General features: G+C 31.9%; 1 protein-coding gene across 2 annotated transcripts in view; it reads right to left on the reverse strand.

Annotated features, from left to right (window-relative positions):
* LOC143064780 (ATP-dependent translocase ABCB1-like) overlaps window positions 1-18,616 on the reverse strand; it is a 41,297-nt gene that overhangs the window by 11,944 nt on the left and 10,737 nt on the right. For both annotated transcript variants that reach the window (XM_076237877.1, XM_076237878.1), the window contains 14 exons: window positions 18,335-18,598; window positions 17,546-17,717; window positions 17,004-17,128; window positions 14,534-14,711; window positions 13,168-13,392; window positions 12,464-12,589; window positions 11,436-11,639; window positions 10,714-10,884; window positions 9,495-9,656; window positions 9,020-9,047; window positions 3,707-3,870; window positions 3,261-3,416; window positions 2,167-2,268; window positions 1,477-1,554 (listed from right to left, as the gene is read on the reverse strand). In XM_076237877.1, the coding sequence (XP_076093992.1) occupies window positions 1,477-1,554; window positions 2,167-2,268; window positions 3,261-3,416; window positions 3,707-3,870; window positions 9,020-9,047; window positions 9,495-9,656; window positions 10,714-10,884; window positions 11,436-11,639; window positions 12,464-12,589; window positions 13,168-13,392; window positions 14,534-14,711; window positions 17,004-17,128; window positions 17,546-17,717; window positions 18,335-18,598 (2,155 nt within the window). The remainder of the gene's footprint in view (window positions 1-1,476; window positions 1,555-2,166; window positions 2,269-3,260; window positions 3,417-3,706; window positions 3,871-9,019; window positions 9,048-9,494; window positions 9,657-10,713; window positions 10,885-11,435; window positions 11,640-12,463; window positions 12,590-13,167; window positions 13,393-14,533; window positions 14,712-17,003; window positions 17,129-17,545; window positions 17,718-18,334; window positions 18,599-18,616) is intronic.

Consider the following 18,616-nt stretch of genomic DNA (forward strand, 5'->3'; position numbering starts at 1 on the left):
GTCAAATGGTAGTAACAATTTGTTTTCATCCCTGTAATCAACCATATACAATCTCCAAAACCGTGTCTTAGATTTTTGATATATGCCTCCAGTAAGAAGATATATTGATTTAACTGCTGGGTGCCAAACCTCATTTCACCTTTCATCTTTGGAGACCTATAAATTCATTTAGAAACAAATTATCCCAAAACTGGGACACGGTATTGTAGAAAATACACCCTTTAATCATATATATCAAAGTCAAGCCAAAGGGGGTACCCATAAAGTTTCTATTTTCATTTTTTCCTTACAATTCTCATGAAAAATTGTTCTGAGAAATGACCTAAAAACTGATTTTTCCCCTTAGAACCCCTATAAAGTCAATATAATTACAAACGTTCCACTGGGAACACCCCAGGAGTGTTCTGATACCATTACTATATCAATATAACCACACACTTTGTGTCTTTGATGCTCTAATGCTGTAAATTTTGCATTATATGTGAACTGTCCAACACTAACTTGGTATTTGGCGGGAGTTTGACGTCACAGATATGACCAACATCTGTGATGAAGTAATTAAATATAGACAAAGCTCCGCCTCTTTCCAGACAGTCTAAGATAAGAGAATAACATGATTGACCAGCTGCATTTAATAAATGTTTAACATCATTATTCTCTATATATAAAGAATAATTTTCATTTGAATTTTAAAAAAGAAATAAACTATGTCTGAAATTAGCTAAACATTAAAAGTGTGCATCAAAAAACATGTTCATAAAAAGATCAAGACCACCCTTTTCTTGAAAATACATTTAATTTAATGGGACTGAAAAAATACACATCAACTGAAAATTAGTTAAAATTCATAAAACTGTATTTAGATGAAGAAGACCAAAGAGGCAGTCAGAGGCTTTCAAAAATACTTCCCCACTCTTTTCCATAGTACTTTTTTTCTTTTTTGGTAGATTTTTTCCCTTTAGTTTTTTTTTCTTTGTTCACTTCCATGTTATATAAATAATTTGTGTTGCAAAACAATGAGATAAGACTACAATATTTATCTTGTGGTCAGGGATTAACAGCTGGACACTGGTATCAACAGATGATTGACATATAAGCCCCTCCCAAATGCCTATATATTTAGATTAATTACCATGTGCTTTTATTTACATAAATTCATTATCAATTTACTCACTGTTGTGATATGATAATAACTTTGGGATTTTTACAAACTGTGCAGAATAATACTTATTTCAAAATTATGTGATAAAAAAAATATGATCAAAAAATCATTGTTAGACTGTAGTGGTACCTTAAACACAATTATGTCTGCAATGCAAAAGCTTGTTTTAAATTGTATTTTTTTTTACACTAGCTTTTCTCTAATTGATTTTTTTCTCAATTTAAAGTTTCATCCTCATTATTTTTTCTTTTATTTTTCACTCTCTATTCAATTATTTAACGATCAGTGTTGATAATCTTTTAATGTTTACTTGCCTGCCAAACAATTGACTTAAAAGCTAACTTTCTAAATCTTGTTGTCAAGTTTCCACCAGCTGTACCGAACGTTACAAACTACAATACATAATTATGTTTTGTTAACAATATATGTTAATAAAAGGCATATTTGACTGTACATCAACAATAGTTCCATCAGAAATTTCCATATAAATAAATATCAACTAGTTGGTTCTGAAAAGTTGGTAGTTCTACCGTTTCTGATGAAGAAATAAATTAGAGAGCGCTACAAAGCCAGGAAATTTATAAAAGATTTTCATAAACTAACACATGGTTGATTCCACAGCTGATGGACTGTAAGTTTTATAAGGTATCATTGGCCTGGTATTCATTACATCGGTACAAACAACATGTATTGCTTTCATAGAAATTGAAATTTATGGTTGTAAGGCTATGTCATATTATTCGTTATAGTAATGATACAGGTATCATTGACTAAAGTTTTTATATTTTTAGGTCATTTTCATGATTTTTCCTGATATTAATTTTTAACAGATATATTTCATTTGTTTTATTTCATTAAGTGCTGACTTACTGTTTATATAAAATGTAATATACATATTGATGAACAATTACCATGCTGTTTTAGAGGAAAAGTTGTATTCTAAAGCAGACGACGAATGACTAACGACTAAAACTAGCAGGTGAACTTAGATTATCATGACTTACAGTGATCATTTTGAAAATTGCTGAAACCACAGCTATGGTCATAATATAAATAACTAACATTTCAGATGTAGACTCTGCTTCGTCATCGTCATACGTGAACACCTTAAACACGAAAAAAAAGTATTTAGTATCAAAACAAGTGTGTGCATTAACATTCTCACACAGAAACCACATATGCTGGTGTACCTGGTTATAAAAAATAAACAAAATCTTCTCTATATTAAGACAACTAATATGTATCATATTAAATAAAGAATCTGCCGATTTTTGGAGTAAAAACGTGGTTCAAATGAAAGAGATATAGGTTGAATTGCATAGGCTGTTTTGGCATTTGTATATATTTTCTTACATGCATTCATGTATATAATTTTTGCCTTTATAAAAAAATGCACTTTGTGTGCACTTTTAAATACCAAATGTTCCCGACAGTGGAGTATTCTGGAAATCTGTGACGTCATGCATATTAAAACTATTTTATAATGAAGAGAGAGTCTCATATCGCAGGCCATTTCTTTTCCTTTTCTTTAAAGGTATTTGTTAAAGCTTCTACAAGGAGTATGAAATATTTTGAAGTGTACCAAATAAACGAGCAACACATCAAAATAACATTTGAACATGAGACTACAGTAACCTCAGCTTGAACAAACAACAACTATTTACACGTTTTTAGATTTTTGTTCCAATCAAAGTGAGTTTTTTAATTATGATATATATCTTCCTCCGCCAGACTTATTTCTGCGTTTTTAAATCTTTGTTCTAAGCGAAATTTGACTTATTTTGACAATCTGTTTTTAAGTTTAGTATGAAAAATACTGGAGTAAAGATTAGAGAATTCAGATGTTTTCCTATAAACTATTGAAGGAGGGGATTTGTTTGGTGTATTTCCTAACAGGTCACTAGATTTATAGTATCAGCACTGAATCACATTGTAAAATAGAGTATGTTGGTGATTGCAGATATCATATATGATAAAAATTAGGAAATAGGTTACGATGACGACTATGTTTCTATGACGACTCGATTAATTTTTTTTCATTACTTACATCAAATACCTTAAGAAAATTAAATTCAATAAATTTGAATTACTTTTTTACCTTCAAAAATTCTGACAGGATGATGGAAAATAATGGCTGAGAACCTCCAGCAAGTATAGATATAATGATACCAATCACAATAAGATGAAATTCTGGTCCATTCATCTTTAAAATTTTAGTCATTGGAACATTTGGGATATCTTCGGGGTCGTTTTTCTGAAATTAAAATTCATTCAAACTTATCTAAAACGAACTTGGTTTGAGCAAGTATACTATAGATAAATTGGTACTTCTTATTCAAGAATTTTTATGAAAATCCGAATGATTCAAATTTTTATTCCTAGCATAAACTAACTAAACATTGTTAAAATATTATGGAGAATATATATTGTATTTTAGATAAAGGCATACATTGTGAAAAATGTACAGAAACACAACAATTTAAACTTGAACAATTTCGACATTCAGTCAGATGAATTTGTTGAGTATAACAAAATAAAACGTACCTTTTTCTGTTCACTATCACTTGCTGAGCTAACAACAGACACTTCAGTATGAAGCTTGGGATTTTTCAATGAGGATGAGCTGAATGTCCGTGGACGAATCAATGAACTTTTCTCCAACTTATTATTTTCGTCTGTAAGTAGTGTATGTTCCAGCTCCTCAACAACTGTAAATGATAAACCATATGAATTTATATATACAGTTGTTTTAGAATATATATACATATGATAAATTTGAAAATGCAAAATGCAGCTGAAATGCATATTCATTTTCAAAAAATATCAAAGTCGGAGTTTAAAAAAATGGAATGAAACCAATGGGGATAAAAGGAACTCAAACAAAGTGAAAGTATATGCTTTTATAGGATAAACCACTACAAAACTATCTAAACGTATGTCCCAACGTAAATACTTGGACAATCCCGTATAGTATATAATATTGAGATTAAAGGACAGGTGAAATATACAATGTCACTAGAGAGTTGACTGAGGCACGAAAAAGACGATCTACAAATTAAGGATGGTGACAAACATTGTGATACATTGATTTCATTTTGTTATTTCTAATTTTCTGTGCGGGTATGGAAAGAGTTAATCAACCAATCAACCAATCACGTAATTGTGAAGTAATATATAAAAAAAAGGTCGAAGTAGATACAGAGTCTTTGTGTAAGGACTCAATGATCTCACTTTGTAAAGCATCATCCTAATTCTTAAAACTAAAACGCCGAAGAAATTATAATCCGTTAGAATTAGATCAAGATTTAACCTACCCACTGATACACAGTTTTCATTTATTGCTACTCGGGATTTGGATCCTTCCGCGGATTCAGGATACGAATACCCGGTGTGAAGATGATATCATGCAAATGCTGGACTTATTTTTATCGACAACACATATGTTAAGTTGTGTGGATTAATTATTCCAGCAAGCAGTCGGTAATATAATGGTAACTAATTAAGCACTATTTTTGGCCAACTTGTTTTTGTACTCGTGTAGTAGAACTTATACAAAATCAAAGACAAAAAGAAAAATTATTTTGCAAAGATTTTTATTACACTTTCATAAATATTGATGATGTTCTGTTGTTCAATAAACCAAATTTCAATAATTGACAACATCTCATATATCGAAGTAAATTTGATATTAAGAATACACTGTTAGGAGGTTACGCTTATTATCTTGTATTTTCCCACGATATTGACAAAGAAGGATGACTTCAAAGTAGAATCTATGAAAAACGTGGGGATTTCAACTTTCAAATATCAATCACACATTTCACAGCACTAACATATATCCTCTGCTCCATTTTCATATCTCAGTTAAAACATTACGCTGTTGCATGTGTACACGATGATACGGAATTCATGAACAGCATAGTGTTTTTTACTCAAAAACGAACTGAAATCGATACCGCAGAATTTTGAAACAATTTTTTTTCACAAACTGGTTGACCAATACGACGTGTTGGTGTTTGAATTCATGTAATTGCGATATAAGATTTTCAGATACGAGTATAGTTATCTGATCTTAGTGTAACGACTGTGTACTATTCTCGATTGCGCCATTTCCACGGCCGACACTCGGCTAACCGAGAGATTGGTCGGTTAATCTATATTGAGTATGCGGCTATATCGGCGGTTGGTCTGTTAATCGGGTTGGCTAAAGTCTGTTAATCAGGTGTTATCGAGAAAATCATTGAAAGTTCAGCATGTTTCATTGTATAACTTTCTAAATATATTTTCATCATAAAAAGTATTCATGTCTAACAAAACAATTCAATGTACTGAATTCAGTGGTGTAATTATTATTTTTCTAGCTTCGATGTACGATCTATAAAATGAAAAGGCGGGTTACTCATCAATAAATTTATACACATTTTACACACATAAAATGTACAAAAAATGACACATTGGTTAAATTTACTTGCATTCCATATTTTGAACATCGAAAAAAGAAAGGCATTATGTTTGTTAACCATATTGATATCATTGTGTGGAAAATCTACACGAAAATCTGTATTTTGGTGACATAAATCAATCTTTATTTAAAACCTGGTCTGTTAATGGGTAGGATATATAAAACCCGGTCTGTTAATTGGTCTGTTAAGAGTTATGAATGGCAATAAAAGTATAATTTTATTGCTATATGGGTTGTTATCGGATCAAATGAGTAGCCTAGGCTCAAGAGCGGCTAAAATATACGAAAACAACACATGAGGAATGAAACATTACTTATACGGAAACAACACATGAAATTGAAAATTGATAAAAATGGTTTCAAAAAGTGTAATATTAAAGTAATATTAATTTCATCCAAGAATGATCGCATATATCATGTTGATTCTGTTTAATTGTCATGAATGACACAAATTTGTCATCTACATTGGTAACCAGTATATAAATCAGAGATAAACGTCGTAATGAAACTAAACATCAGTAAGTAAAATATATTGGGATGACAAAATATGAAAAATAAAGAAAGAATAATGAGATAGATAAATAAAATGTAGAAAAAAAATGACATATAACTATTTAAAGAATACAGAAATAAACAATACCCCCAATCCGGACCTTCATGGTATACACGAGAATCTGGATGGAAACGCAGAATATAGAATAATATATAAGGACAGTAGAGAGTGATACATTGCTAAAAACGAGAGAAAAATAATACTTGTTTAAGAATACACACATGAAACACCGATGGTTGTTGAAACAGTCACGGATTGCGATGTACTTATATTGGTGACAAATTCTAGAAGTTTACATGTTGACAACTATGGTGGCAGGTTAATGCCATTTTGCGTTTTAGCGCTTTAGCGTTTTCGCCTTATATATTCTATATGGCGAAAACGCGAAACCGATTTCTCGTTTTCGACTTCGCGTTTTTTGCGTTTTCGACTTCGCGATTTCGCGTTTTCGCCCTATAGAATATGAAAGGCAAAAACGCGAAATGGACTTCACCGGCCACCATAGACAACTGTTGTTCTCCTCTGCACTTGTGTAGAAAGGAACTAAACGGAATAAAATGAATTGAAACTTAAAATAACCAAATGTAGCTGCATTCGCTCCTTTCCGTTTACTTCTTTAAAGTGATTTGTAAACAACATATGATTAAGTAATAGAAGAAAAGAACCTATTGGATGATGCTGACGAATTAGGGTTCAACGTCCAGTGACAAATATCATGTTCATATGTGAACGAGAACACGTTATATGTACCCTGTGTTGTATTAGAAAGACACTTTCGGTCGGAATTGAGAACGTGCTACATTGTACTTCGAACAGACACAAAAATTAAGGCTGATTGAAAACGTCAATAAAAAATTCATGCATATTCCATAGGGCGTACTACGTTTGCGCGCATTTGGGGATTAAAATATTTTACGTTTGCGCGCATTTATTTTACAGGTAATCTCCGGTAAAAATATAAATAAAAATTATATTAAGTTATAAATAACTATATTTTTTTTTTGTATATTCATATTAATCAATTATTAATTTTAAAAATAGTTTGTTTATCAGTCAAATTATATACTGTTCATATTGAATTCTAAAAGCAAGTAAAAACTCCGTTATAGCTTAAGGTCAAGTTACAATATATGAATGGGCTATGTCACGGATTTCTTAAAATTTTGCATACACCTTTGACTTATTGAATTGTGTCTGAAAATCGAAAAAAAAATCTGTTATTTTATCTTTTTTTCCCCTTCCTTATGAGACTTATACTAATGCGCGCAAACGTAATGCACCGATTCCAGAGGCCAATCCATATCACGCTATATTGAAGTGACACACCCTTCAATAAAATGCAAAGAAAGTCTAAATAAAAATGCTCTTTCTAGGATACTGTGGCACCGTATTGTCATTTTTGTTTACTCAGGAACATCTCATTCTTAAATATTTCAAGGGGAAAATATAAAGGTAGCAAAATTATTGTCGTGGCTAAATAACTCTTAACTGACACAATTTCAATTGTCCAACCCATTAACAGACTTTATTCACATAATTTTCACTAAAACGTGGTATTATTCACGTTATTTTACAATTATGAAATATTTACTAATGTCAATTTATTTTTTAGAACCACAGTACTATTTTTTGTCCTTTAAATGATATCTAAATTTGTTTGTTTCGCCTTTTATTAAAAAAATTGCTATGCGTATAAGCATAAATACTACATACTGACGCGACGCCTTTTAGTTTTACTGAAAACTGCGCAGACAAAGAAATGTTTTTACAAATGCAAAATGTTCTATGATAGATATCATTTTGTCAGACACTTTTCTTTTTTTGATTTGGTTCTTATAACATGCCAAAAATCTGTATATTTAATAGAGTTTAATATTAAATTAAGCGTTTTATTCTTAACAGACGTATAACCAACCCGATTAACAGACCAATCGCCCATATAGCCGCATACTCAATATAGATTAACCGACCAATCTCTCGGTTAGCCGAGTGTCGGCCGTGATTTCAACTTGATGTGAATTTGCATGGTAGTGATGCATGAATAGCACACAACGCTTACCCTGTCGACACACATGGTACCGCTCCCTTTCGGAGTTAAAGCGATTCCGTCGGTTTTTTTTTATTGTTATCTTGATTTGAATTGTACCTAAACGATCGGTAGATCTATGAAATTTGAACATCAGTAAACTGGTGTAGTCTTAATTCTAATGTAAACCTAGTATGAGCGTCAGTAGACTATTGTCGCCTCAATATAAATCTAAACCTAGTTTATTGTATGAACATCACTAAACTACTGTCCCCTAAATTCAAATCTAAACCTGGTAAATTGTATGAACATCATTAATCTACTGTCCCCTTAATTTAAATCTTAACCTTGTAAATTGTATAAACATCATTAATCTACTGTCCCTTAAATTCAAATCTAAACCTGGTAAATTGTATGAACATAAATAACCTACCTTTGAAAAACAAACGAAATATCTAATTATACATCTCTTTACTTTTTTCGTGCAATTTTCTATCAAAACATCATTCATTTCCTTCTCAGTAGAATGTTTTCTTAGCAACACTTACCTTCTTTATGATAAAAAATAAAACGCTCCTAAATTTTTCGGTCGCCTTTTTTTGTCGATGACATTATCGAAAAAGATATAAAAAAAAAAAAAAAAATAAAAAATAAAAAAAAAAAAAAAAAAAAAAAAAAAAAAGAAAAGCTGATCTTTAATAATTTATACGGGTTTGTGTTACTATCTATCAAGATTGGACACAATATTTCTTCAACAGCAAATTTATATGGGTTTTTTTTATTATTTCATTATGTCCATTGATAAATTAAACATACCTGCTTCTAATTTATCATGATGCTTGGTCTGAAATCAAAAAAAGAAAATTTACTCCATTTAAGTTCTAATCAATTTATACAAGGGTTCCTAACAATTAACACTTTACACATAACCCTGCTGAGGGTTTTGCTATTACATGGTGCGCTTAGACCGTAAAGTGAGATGAACACTTAATAGTAAAATTTATTTTGAAAACCGAAAAGATTTCTTAGTCATCATATTTCAGTATTGTTACATTCAAACCTTTGAAGAAAAAGTAAAAAAAAAATAAAAAAATACCGAACTCCGTGGAAACTTAAAAAAACAAATCCATTATCATATGGCAAAATCAAAAGTTCAAACACATTAACTGTCATAAATGATGCCCGATGATTTAAAAAAAAATGTTTCAATCAAAATTACCATCCTAAATAAGTATTCATCTGTTTTTAAAAACCAAAGTATGATACAAAAAAACACATTAAAGCTGCTTACTTGTAACATAACAAGCTGGTGGTACAATCCTTTCTTCCCCATTAATTCATCATGTGTTCCACTCTCTTTTATAACTCCTTGATCTATTGCATAAATCACATCAGCATTTCTTATAGTGGACAGTCGATGGGCAATCACTATGGTTGTCCTGCCTTCCTGGGCCTACAAAAATCATGTATGAACTTTTGAATTCGGTAGGTTGTTTGTTATTATACTTAACTATGATATTTGCAATTTGAAATCAGAGCCGTATTTACTCACCATTGAATAAAACCATATTACTATTGTAAACTGTCTTCGGGCATTAGTAACTACCATAAGAGTGACAAAAAACAGCCATTAAAAGAAAATAAGATTTTTTTAAAATTCAGTTCCTGTGAACCGATTTCCTGGATAAACATTCATTATCAACATTTGAAAGCCAGGGAGGTAGGTATACATGCGTAAAAAACGTTATAAGTTATAATTCATTTGTACATCACATCTGCTGGTGGACTATCATTCCCCGAGGGTTTTTTCAGCTCAGTAGTCAGTACTTCGATACTGACATGATTTAACAAACTTTTCTAAAATTATCCGATTAAACTTTGAAATTATTAAGAAACTAAGGTTTCAACTCCCTCAGGCAAAGTTGACTTTAGATGAATTTGGCTATTTATTTTAATTATTATTTTGTCATATAGCTCTTTAACGGGTTCGGTACTTATACATCTTCGGATTTCATATGTTTGGCTTTGAGCGTTCCTGATGAAGGTCAATCCAGAAAAACGCTTCGGACGCATGAAATTATTAAACGTGTTGTTTTCCATTTTTTATACCTTTATTGGCATATTGGTTTATGCTGTTTAACACTAGGTGCTTTGAAATGTACTAGGTTAGTAAAATTTAATATTTTATTTCTAATGGATTATTTTGTTGTTGATTCCCCTCTAAAATAGACAGTACTTTTCAATAAAAAAAAATAGAAAATTGCCAGAAAAGAGCCATTATTTAGCCGCTGAATTTCTAAGAATGTTGCTAAATTCATTTATTCTTCCCGAATAATCCTTATGTTTGTCAATAAATAAATAGAATGATACAGTCATTACAGTATAACTACTTATATCTCACAGACATAACCATTTTAGAATATCTCAAAGACAAAATAATGGCATCCGTGATTTTGAATTCAAAAACAAAAAATGGCTTTATGAATGTCTTGGAATTTAACAACCCATACCTTTTCTAATGCTTTCTGTACAATTCCTTCACTCTCATTGTCTAGAGCTGATGTAGCTTCATCCAGGAGAAGGATTTTAGGATTCCTTACTAACGCCCTTGCTATGGCTATTCTCTGTTTCTGACCACCACTTAACTGGGCACCACGATCTCCTACCAAGGTCTCAAAACCCTGTTCACAGATATAATTATTTTTTATAAACCCAGAAACAAAAAACACACACCGGTTAACACAAAGGCATATGCACTACACGTTTTTAGAAATACTTTATTATCAAACAACCTACTGATGACATATTAACTTGGATTTCAAGCCTATGTATCAAATTCTTAATTTTAAATATAATGGTTGTTTATTTGACCCGATCAATACAGCCCTTTAGATTTCCCAAGTTCGTATTGATCGTGAAAATGTGGTCCAAATTGGTACCGTTAATGTTATTATATAGTCCTATGGATCCTATGCTTGTATTGTTGCTTATTGGTTCCAATGATTATAGTCATTTGAATTTCATAAGTTTTAAAATACAGAAATCAAAACTGACACTGCTGCAATCTTGGTTGAAAAAAACTACTAGAATGCTATCTTTTGAGCCAGCTCAGTTCAGTTCATACACTAAGTAGTTCGTTCTACATAATGTATCTCTATAAATGATATGTTGTAGTTTTTTGTATTCTGTACAGCTGTTATCAAGATATCTATAAAATTCAGCATCAACTTACTTCTGGTAGCTGTTTTATGAAATCGTGAGCGTTTGCCATCTTACAAGCCTGTTCTATATCTGCTTGTGTCACATCTATTCTACCATATCGTATATTTTCAGCAATTGTTGTGGCGAACAGAACGGGTTCCTGACTGACTACGCCTATCTGCTTCCTTAACCAGTTGACATTCAATTCCTTGATATTTTCACCATCTAAGTAAATCTGGTTGAAATATATTACACTACATTTTTAGTTTTTAGAAAGGGGAAAACTGAACTTCCAAAAGTTTACATTGAGAACTATGGAGTTATACATTCTTTGAGCGTTCCGGATGAAAGGCTAACAACAATGCCAAACTCTAAATACCTTAGATAAACTTGTTTATTTTTGGTCCCTGTCAGTCATGTTGTTATTCATGCTTCATGTGTTTTAGTCTTATACATCCTTAGCTTTCTAAAGTTTGGATATAAACATTCCTGATGAAGGTAAATATAAACAAGAATGTGTTCAAAGTACACGGATGCCCCACTTGCACTATCCTTTTCCATGTTTGTTCCATGGACTGTAAAATTGGATTATAATCTAAGTTGGCATTAAAATTAGAAAGATTATACTATAGGGAACATATATACTAAGTTTCAAGTTGATTGGACTTCAATTTCATCAAAAACTACCTTGACCAAAAACTTTAACCTGAAACTCCCACTTTCATTTTCTATGTTTAGTGAACCGTGAAATTGGGGTTACAAGTCTAATTTGGCTTTAAAATTAGAAAGATCATATCATAAGCAACAAGTGTACTAAGTTTCAAGTCGATTGGACTTCAGCTTCATCAAAAACTACCTTGACCAAAAACTTTAACCTGAACGGACGCACAGACGCACGAACGGAGCCACAGACCAGAAAACATAATGCCCCTCTACTATCGTAGGTGGGGCATAAAAACGAGTAGGACGCACGAAATTAATATAATAGAAGTGGTTTTTTTTTCTTTACCGCTCCATATTCTTGTTTTATAAAATCTCTGTAATAGCTGAATTCCTTACCTCCCCTTGTTCTGGGTTATAAAATCTCTGTAATAACTGGATTCCTGTGCTCTTTCCACATCCACTGGATCCTACCAATGCAACAGTTTGACCGTTTCTGACGTCTAGGGACAACCCTCTCAAAACCTGAAAAAAACCACAATTAAACTGATACAAGTTTCAATTTCAAGTAAATACAAGTGACCGCCTTGAAGGCTTTATTTTCGCATATAGTCTGTCATTACTTTCCTAAGGATATCCCCACACAACCTTAAAGTAAAATGTTTTCGTTTGAGACGTACTTTTATCTTATCCTAAACGAAAACCATAAATGGAATAATCGCCGTAAGTGAGTAGATTGGGATAATAAAAAAAGAATTAATGTAATGCCTCTTTTAGTATATCATTACATTGTAAAACACATAAAATTTAGAATGTTGTGACTTTTTTTCACAGCTCTTTTTGATATTATCTGCATATAATTCAGTGTTTCTGAACTGTTCTCCATTTAATACATCTGTTTTAAAAGTATTTAATTTCTGTTCATTATTTTACCATTTTTTCAAGAAAAAAAATTAGTATTCATTAAGGCTAAGTTGATATATTTCAAATGATTATTTCGTTTAAAGTTTGTGTAGTGCCTCTACTACTATAGATTAAATCCACGACTTCCTATAACTTAAGTTTAATTAATTATGCCACTTTAAACATCATGTCAATGATACCTGAACATCTGGTCTAGCTGGGTATCTAAAATATAGGTTCTTGAATCCAATGTTTCCCTCGACTTTTTCAAGTATGCGTCCTTCTTTTGATGAGAAGTCAATTTCTGATTTCTGGTCAATGATTTCAAATACTTTCTGTGCTGCACCTCTGGCATTACCTATAACCTCTAATGTCGGGAAGGCCTGACCCAGGGACATTGAGCCTATCATTACTCCCATAAATATCTATAAAAAATAGTAGTAAAGTATCAAGATTTATAATTAACAGGAATTGTACCTGCTGTAATGGTACATAAAACATTTCAAACAGAAATACATAAATACATAATTACATAATTATCCTCTATATAAATGGCGTAAAATTTACTACTTCAGCTATTAAAGCGAATTTATGACAAATACAAGATTATTCGGAAGTAATTCGGCTCCGTACTTGTATATCCCGTTATTGTATTGTACAATGATAATTCTCGTATTCTTGTCCTTCATGTTAAATATCCGTTATTGTATTGTACAATGATAATTCTCGTATTCTTGTCCTTCATGTTTGCCTATGTGCTTTGTCTGTGTGCCTTTTGGTGTTTCTTTGATACATATGATGTGGATCTGTACCTTACATCCCGTTGTTGTGGTATTGTGCTATTGTAACATATGTTTGTATTCTTATCTCTCATTGTTGCTAATGTGCTTTGTCTATATGCATTTTCAGGTGTCTTCAAGATACATATATGACGTGGCTTTGTACTTATAAATCATGTCATTGTGTTGTTGTACTATGGTAAATTTGTGAATTCTTGTTTTTAATGTTTGATAATGCGCTTGATCTATATGCAATTTTGTGCATCTTTGTTACATATTTGTTGCTTTTATAGTGATTAAGATTATAACACAATGTTGACGGCTGTACCCCTATTTTTGACATTTTTACCTGTTATTTCTGTTTATTTTGTTCACACATCGTTAACAATATAATGGAATTTGATGTGACTGTCATACAAATTAGACGTATAGCGAGCTTTAAAACCAGGTTCAATCCTCAATTTTCTACATAAGAAAATGCCTGTAGCAAGTCAGGAATATGTCAGTTAATTGTTATCCATTCGTTTGATGTAGTTGATCTTTTGATTTTGCCATTTGATTATGGACTTTCCTTTTTGAATTTTCCCCGGAGTTCAATATTTATGTGATTTTACTTTTTAGAATATCAATAAACATGAAATTGCAGAATAAATCAAATACCCGACATTAATTCAACTTCAATTGAACAATACTTTCAGGTTAAACTTTTCATAAGTTTTGGAATGATTGGAAAATCATGCAGTCCATTTAAAGAACAATAATACTGCTTTCTAGACAGATTACTTACAGTTAGTGTTTCTCCTGCTTCAAATCCAGCCTCACCATTCCGTATTAAATAGATACCATACCAAAATGCAACGGCAAATGCTGAAAATGAAAAAAACCAAAACACAGACTGTCCAAGACCTGTTACGATGCCTTTTCGGATTGCTTGACTGTTAGCATCTTTTAGGTTTTCGTTGTATCTGAAAGATTAACACTTTGCAGTGGCTTTCATTAACGTTTTGTAACAGACGGAGTACTTAGCGGTGTAGATTTACAATATAAAAACCAGACAAATACGAGTAAATTGTAAAAAGGGTATATAAAATCCCGTTTGCATTGAGCTTAAATGGTAGAAGGGTCTGTTCGGGTCTATTTCACTTTTGTACAAAACCTTCAAAAACATGGGTTCAAAATTTCCGCTGTTCTTATTTTTGAAGAATTCCTATGATATATCACAGATGAGAAACCTGAACAGTTTTATTTTCTATCCATACGTTTGATCCGGTGACATATATATTGTAAATATGTCATGCTTTTAAATTTTACATTGATCTTATTATAAGAATAAAATTGAGTAGGTTGTTTTCTAAATGTGTTTATTGATGAAAAGTCCTAATGGTTAATAGTTATCAAAGGTACCAGGCTAATAATATGATACGCCAGACGCGCATTTCGTCTGCATAAGACTAATCAGTGACGCTGATATCAAATCAGTTAGACAGTCAAACAAGTATAAGGTTGAAGATCATTGAGGACCCAAAATTTTCAAAAAGATGTGCCAAATTCGGACTACGGTTGAATATGCCTAGGAAGCGAAATTCCTTACTATTTGAAATATACACATGGAAAAAAGTATTGCAACACCAAATTGAAATTGAAATTAAAAAAAACACTCCTTATTTTTTTGTGATATAATTTGGTAAAATAGAACTAGTTAAACATTATTTAAGTATCACCTGAGTTTAATCAATAAATATCGATTTGATAAGTTTTTATCTGCACATGCAGCTACTGTACCCGTAAACAGCAAAACAGATGTTTTTACCCTCATTGTTTTCAACACTTTAAATAACCAAGTTTTTAAAGTTATGTGATTGACACCTTGTAATGGGTCCCTGACAACTCTTAACTGCAGCAAGATGGCAGATTATCAGCATAAGAGAAGCAGAGATGTCACTGTAACAACTGCACGTATTGTTGGTCATCACCATTCCACTATAAGTCGTTTTGAGAATAAAAATCAGGCAAGTAATGATGTTAAAGACCTTCCGAGAGAATGAAGACCCCATATACCATTTGCTAGAGAAAATCAAGCATAATGAAGGTTGGTCAGAAGGAAACCCATTGCATACAAGACAATCCTAAAAAGAGAGTGGTGGCCATACAGGAGCCTTTTAACAAGAACTGTTCGAGATCAACTCATCGCTACTGGTTATCGTGCGATAAGACCATTTCGGAGACCTTTGCTAACGAACAGACACACAGTTTTCCGTATCTAATGTAGTGCAGAGCTCGCCAAAGTTGGAAATTAGCATCGTGGAGGAAGATCCAATGTTCAAATGGAATTTGGTTCATCTTCCTTGGCCCGATCGTAGCCCGACTTTGAACCATATCGAGCATATATGGGACACTATTGGGCGGAAAGTGCGCGAAAGGACACCCAAGTTCAAACACATCATGAAATAAACAATGCCCTTCATCAGAAATGGTTGCTGCTACCTTAGCATCAAATTAGTCGATTTATGGCAGGAATCAGAAGACGTTAAGATGCGGTTATCCGTTTGAATGGAGGCTGCGCACAAAGTATTAATTCTTTGGCATATAACGATCAACCATGATGTGAACAGTCATCTGAAGATTAATTTTGAAATGTCTGACATTGTAAAGTTCGACTACAGTAAAAGTTGTAAAATGCATTTTTTTTGTACAAAAAACACTTCATTTTGTTATTAAAATTGTGGTTATATAAATCATTTTTTTTCAAACATTTTTTGTTCGTTTCAATGCCAATGTTATCATAAACTATGTTTCAATAATATTATACACATATTTTCTATTTCATCCAAAAACAAAGGCTGATTTTTCAAGCTTTAACAAATCAAGGTTGCAATACTTTTTTCCATGTGTATAGTTCATACTTTTGAAAACAGTTAATTTTTGAAAATAACCATATAATTGATATTCATGTCAACACAAATGTGCTGACTCTGGGTTTGTGATAGCAATGTCCTTCGTAACACCACGAAAATTAAACAATTTTCATTGTTTTGTTTTTACAACACACATCTCACCATATGAATTATATTAACAATATAGACAACAGGGCTTGCAAGCTTGACTTACAAACCACATTTTTTAGTATATCCATTGAAATCCATAACTATGATAAGCTAAAGCACCAGCAATGGCATAAATCTGGGCTTTTCTCCGTGATATATTCAGTACTCACTTAAATGTGATTATATTTAACAAATCAGGCTTAGATAACATACCTTTCACATTCTCTTGTCTGTCCATTGAAGGCCATTACAGTTCTTATTGACAGAAATACTTCCTCGGCCACAGCACCAGCACTGGCATAACTCTGGGCTTCTTTCCGTGAAATAGTTTGTAACCACTAAAATGTGAGTATATTTTTCGAAACATTAATTGGAATCTATAACTTCAGAACTAAGATTATGCATGTATATATAAGTCGAACTGCAGTGTTTCGTAGTCCTTGTGTTTATTTAGCCTTAACAAATTGTGTTTCCTTTCAATAAGAAAAAAATGAATGGCATATCTTTATATTAAAAATTAAAATTACAAAAAAACTGAACTCCGAAAGTAGGGTATGTTATTAACCATTACATGAAAGTATTATTTACATTTATTTTGTGTTTTTTTTTTATATTTATATATCACTATTAATAGTGTTATTTTTTTAAAGGAATCAAGTTCGTGTCGGTAAGTTATTCTTATAAAACAACATTGGAGAAACATGTGCCGTTGCTTGATTAAATACAAGTCAATGTATTAAAATTCTGCGTTTTACCCTTGTCATAAATGCTCCAACCACGACCAGTACTGGACAAAATGCTACAGAAGCCAATGATAATTTCCATCCACTTATGAAGGCTATGATAAAAGCAGCAATGAACGTAGTCATCCACTGAATCATTGTGGCCACTTTGTCTCCAATACCATCAAGTATGACATGCATATCTCTGTAATATAAAACAACACAAAAATAAAACCGCGATCTACTAGGTCATAGTGGCCATTATGTTTGCAATACCATCAAGGATTACATGTATATCTCTGTAATATTAAAAACAATTCAAAAATAAAACCTCACTCAGTGATAATGTGTATACTCGGTCCTTAGTTATTAAAAACATCTACGATATCATATACTAATGTACAAAATAATAAATACTTCAATAACACAAACATAACTTTCTCACAGTGCACGTGGCTATCTTGTCTCATGTACGATAAAACGTGTATAAATTATATACATGTATGTATAAATACAATAGAAAATTTTCCTTCGAGCATACTTGTTCACTATTTTGTTCTTTATGTTGTCTTTAATGCAGTCATTTGTCTCATTGTCAATGGTGCACATCTCCTTATTTGTATAAGTCAAATTTAATGTGATCTTGCAAAACGCAACGCTTAGTAATCTGAACATAGACTATTTTGAACTTCTTCCTTCATTTAACGGCCACTAAAATGTCCTTTAGTCTTAGAAATACTGTCATGACCTCAAATGGAACTATGAGTTTTGTCATTCTCCTCATTTTAAACAAAAAGATAAACAGATTTTAATAAAACTTACTCTGAAAATCTGGTTGACAATTCTCCACTTTCATGAGTATCAAACCAACCAATTTCTTGTCGCATTACTGACGTAAAAAATAATTGTCTAATTGTTTTTATCTGCCTTTCGGCTGCCAGTGTCCACAACGTAACGGCCAAAAATCCAGTTATGATTGCACCGACCCCTATCATGCTGAACCAAAAAGCATAATCCTTTGCTATGCTATAAACATCAGAATATTCCTCTAGTGCAGCTATCCTCTGATTAATCATACTGGTCTTACTGAATAATTTAGAAAAT

The sequence above is a fragment of the Mytilus galloprovincialis genome, chromosome 2 (assembly GCF_965363235.1).
Source record: "Mytilus galloprovincialis chromosome 2, xbMytGall1.hap1.1, whole genome shotgun sequence".
In the NCBI taxonomy this organism is placed as follows: domain Eukaryota; kingdom Metazoa; phylum Mollusca; class Bivalvia; order Mytilida; family Mytilidae; genus Mytilus; species Mytilus galloprovincialis.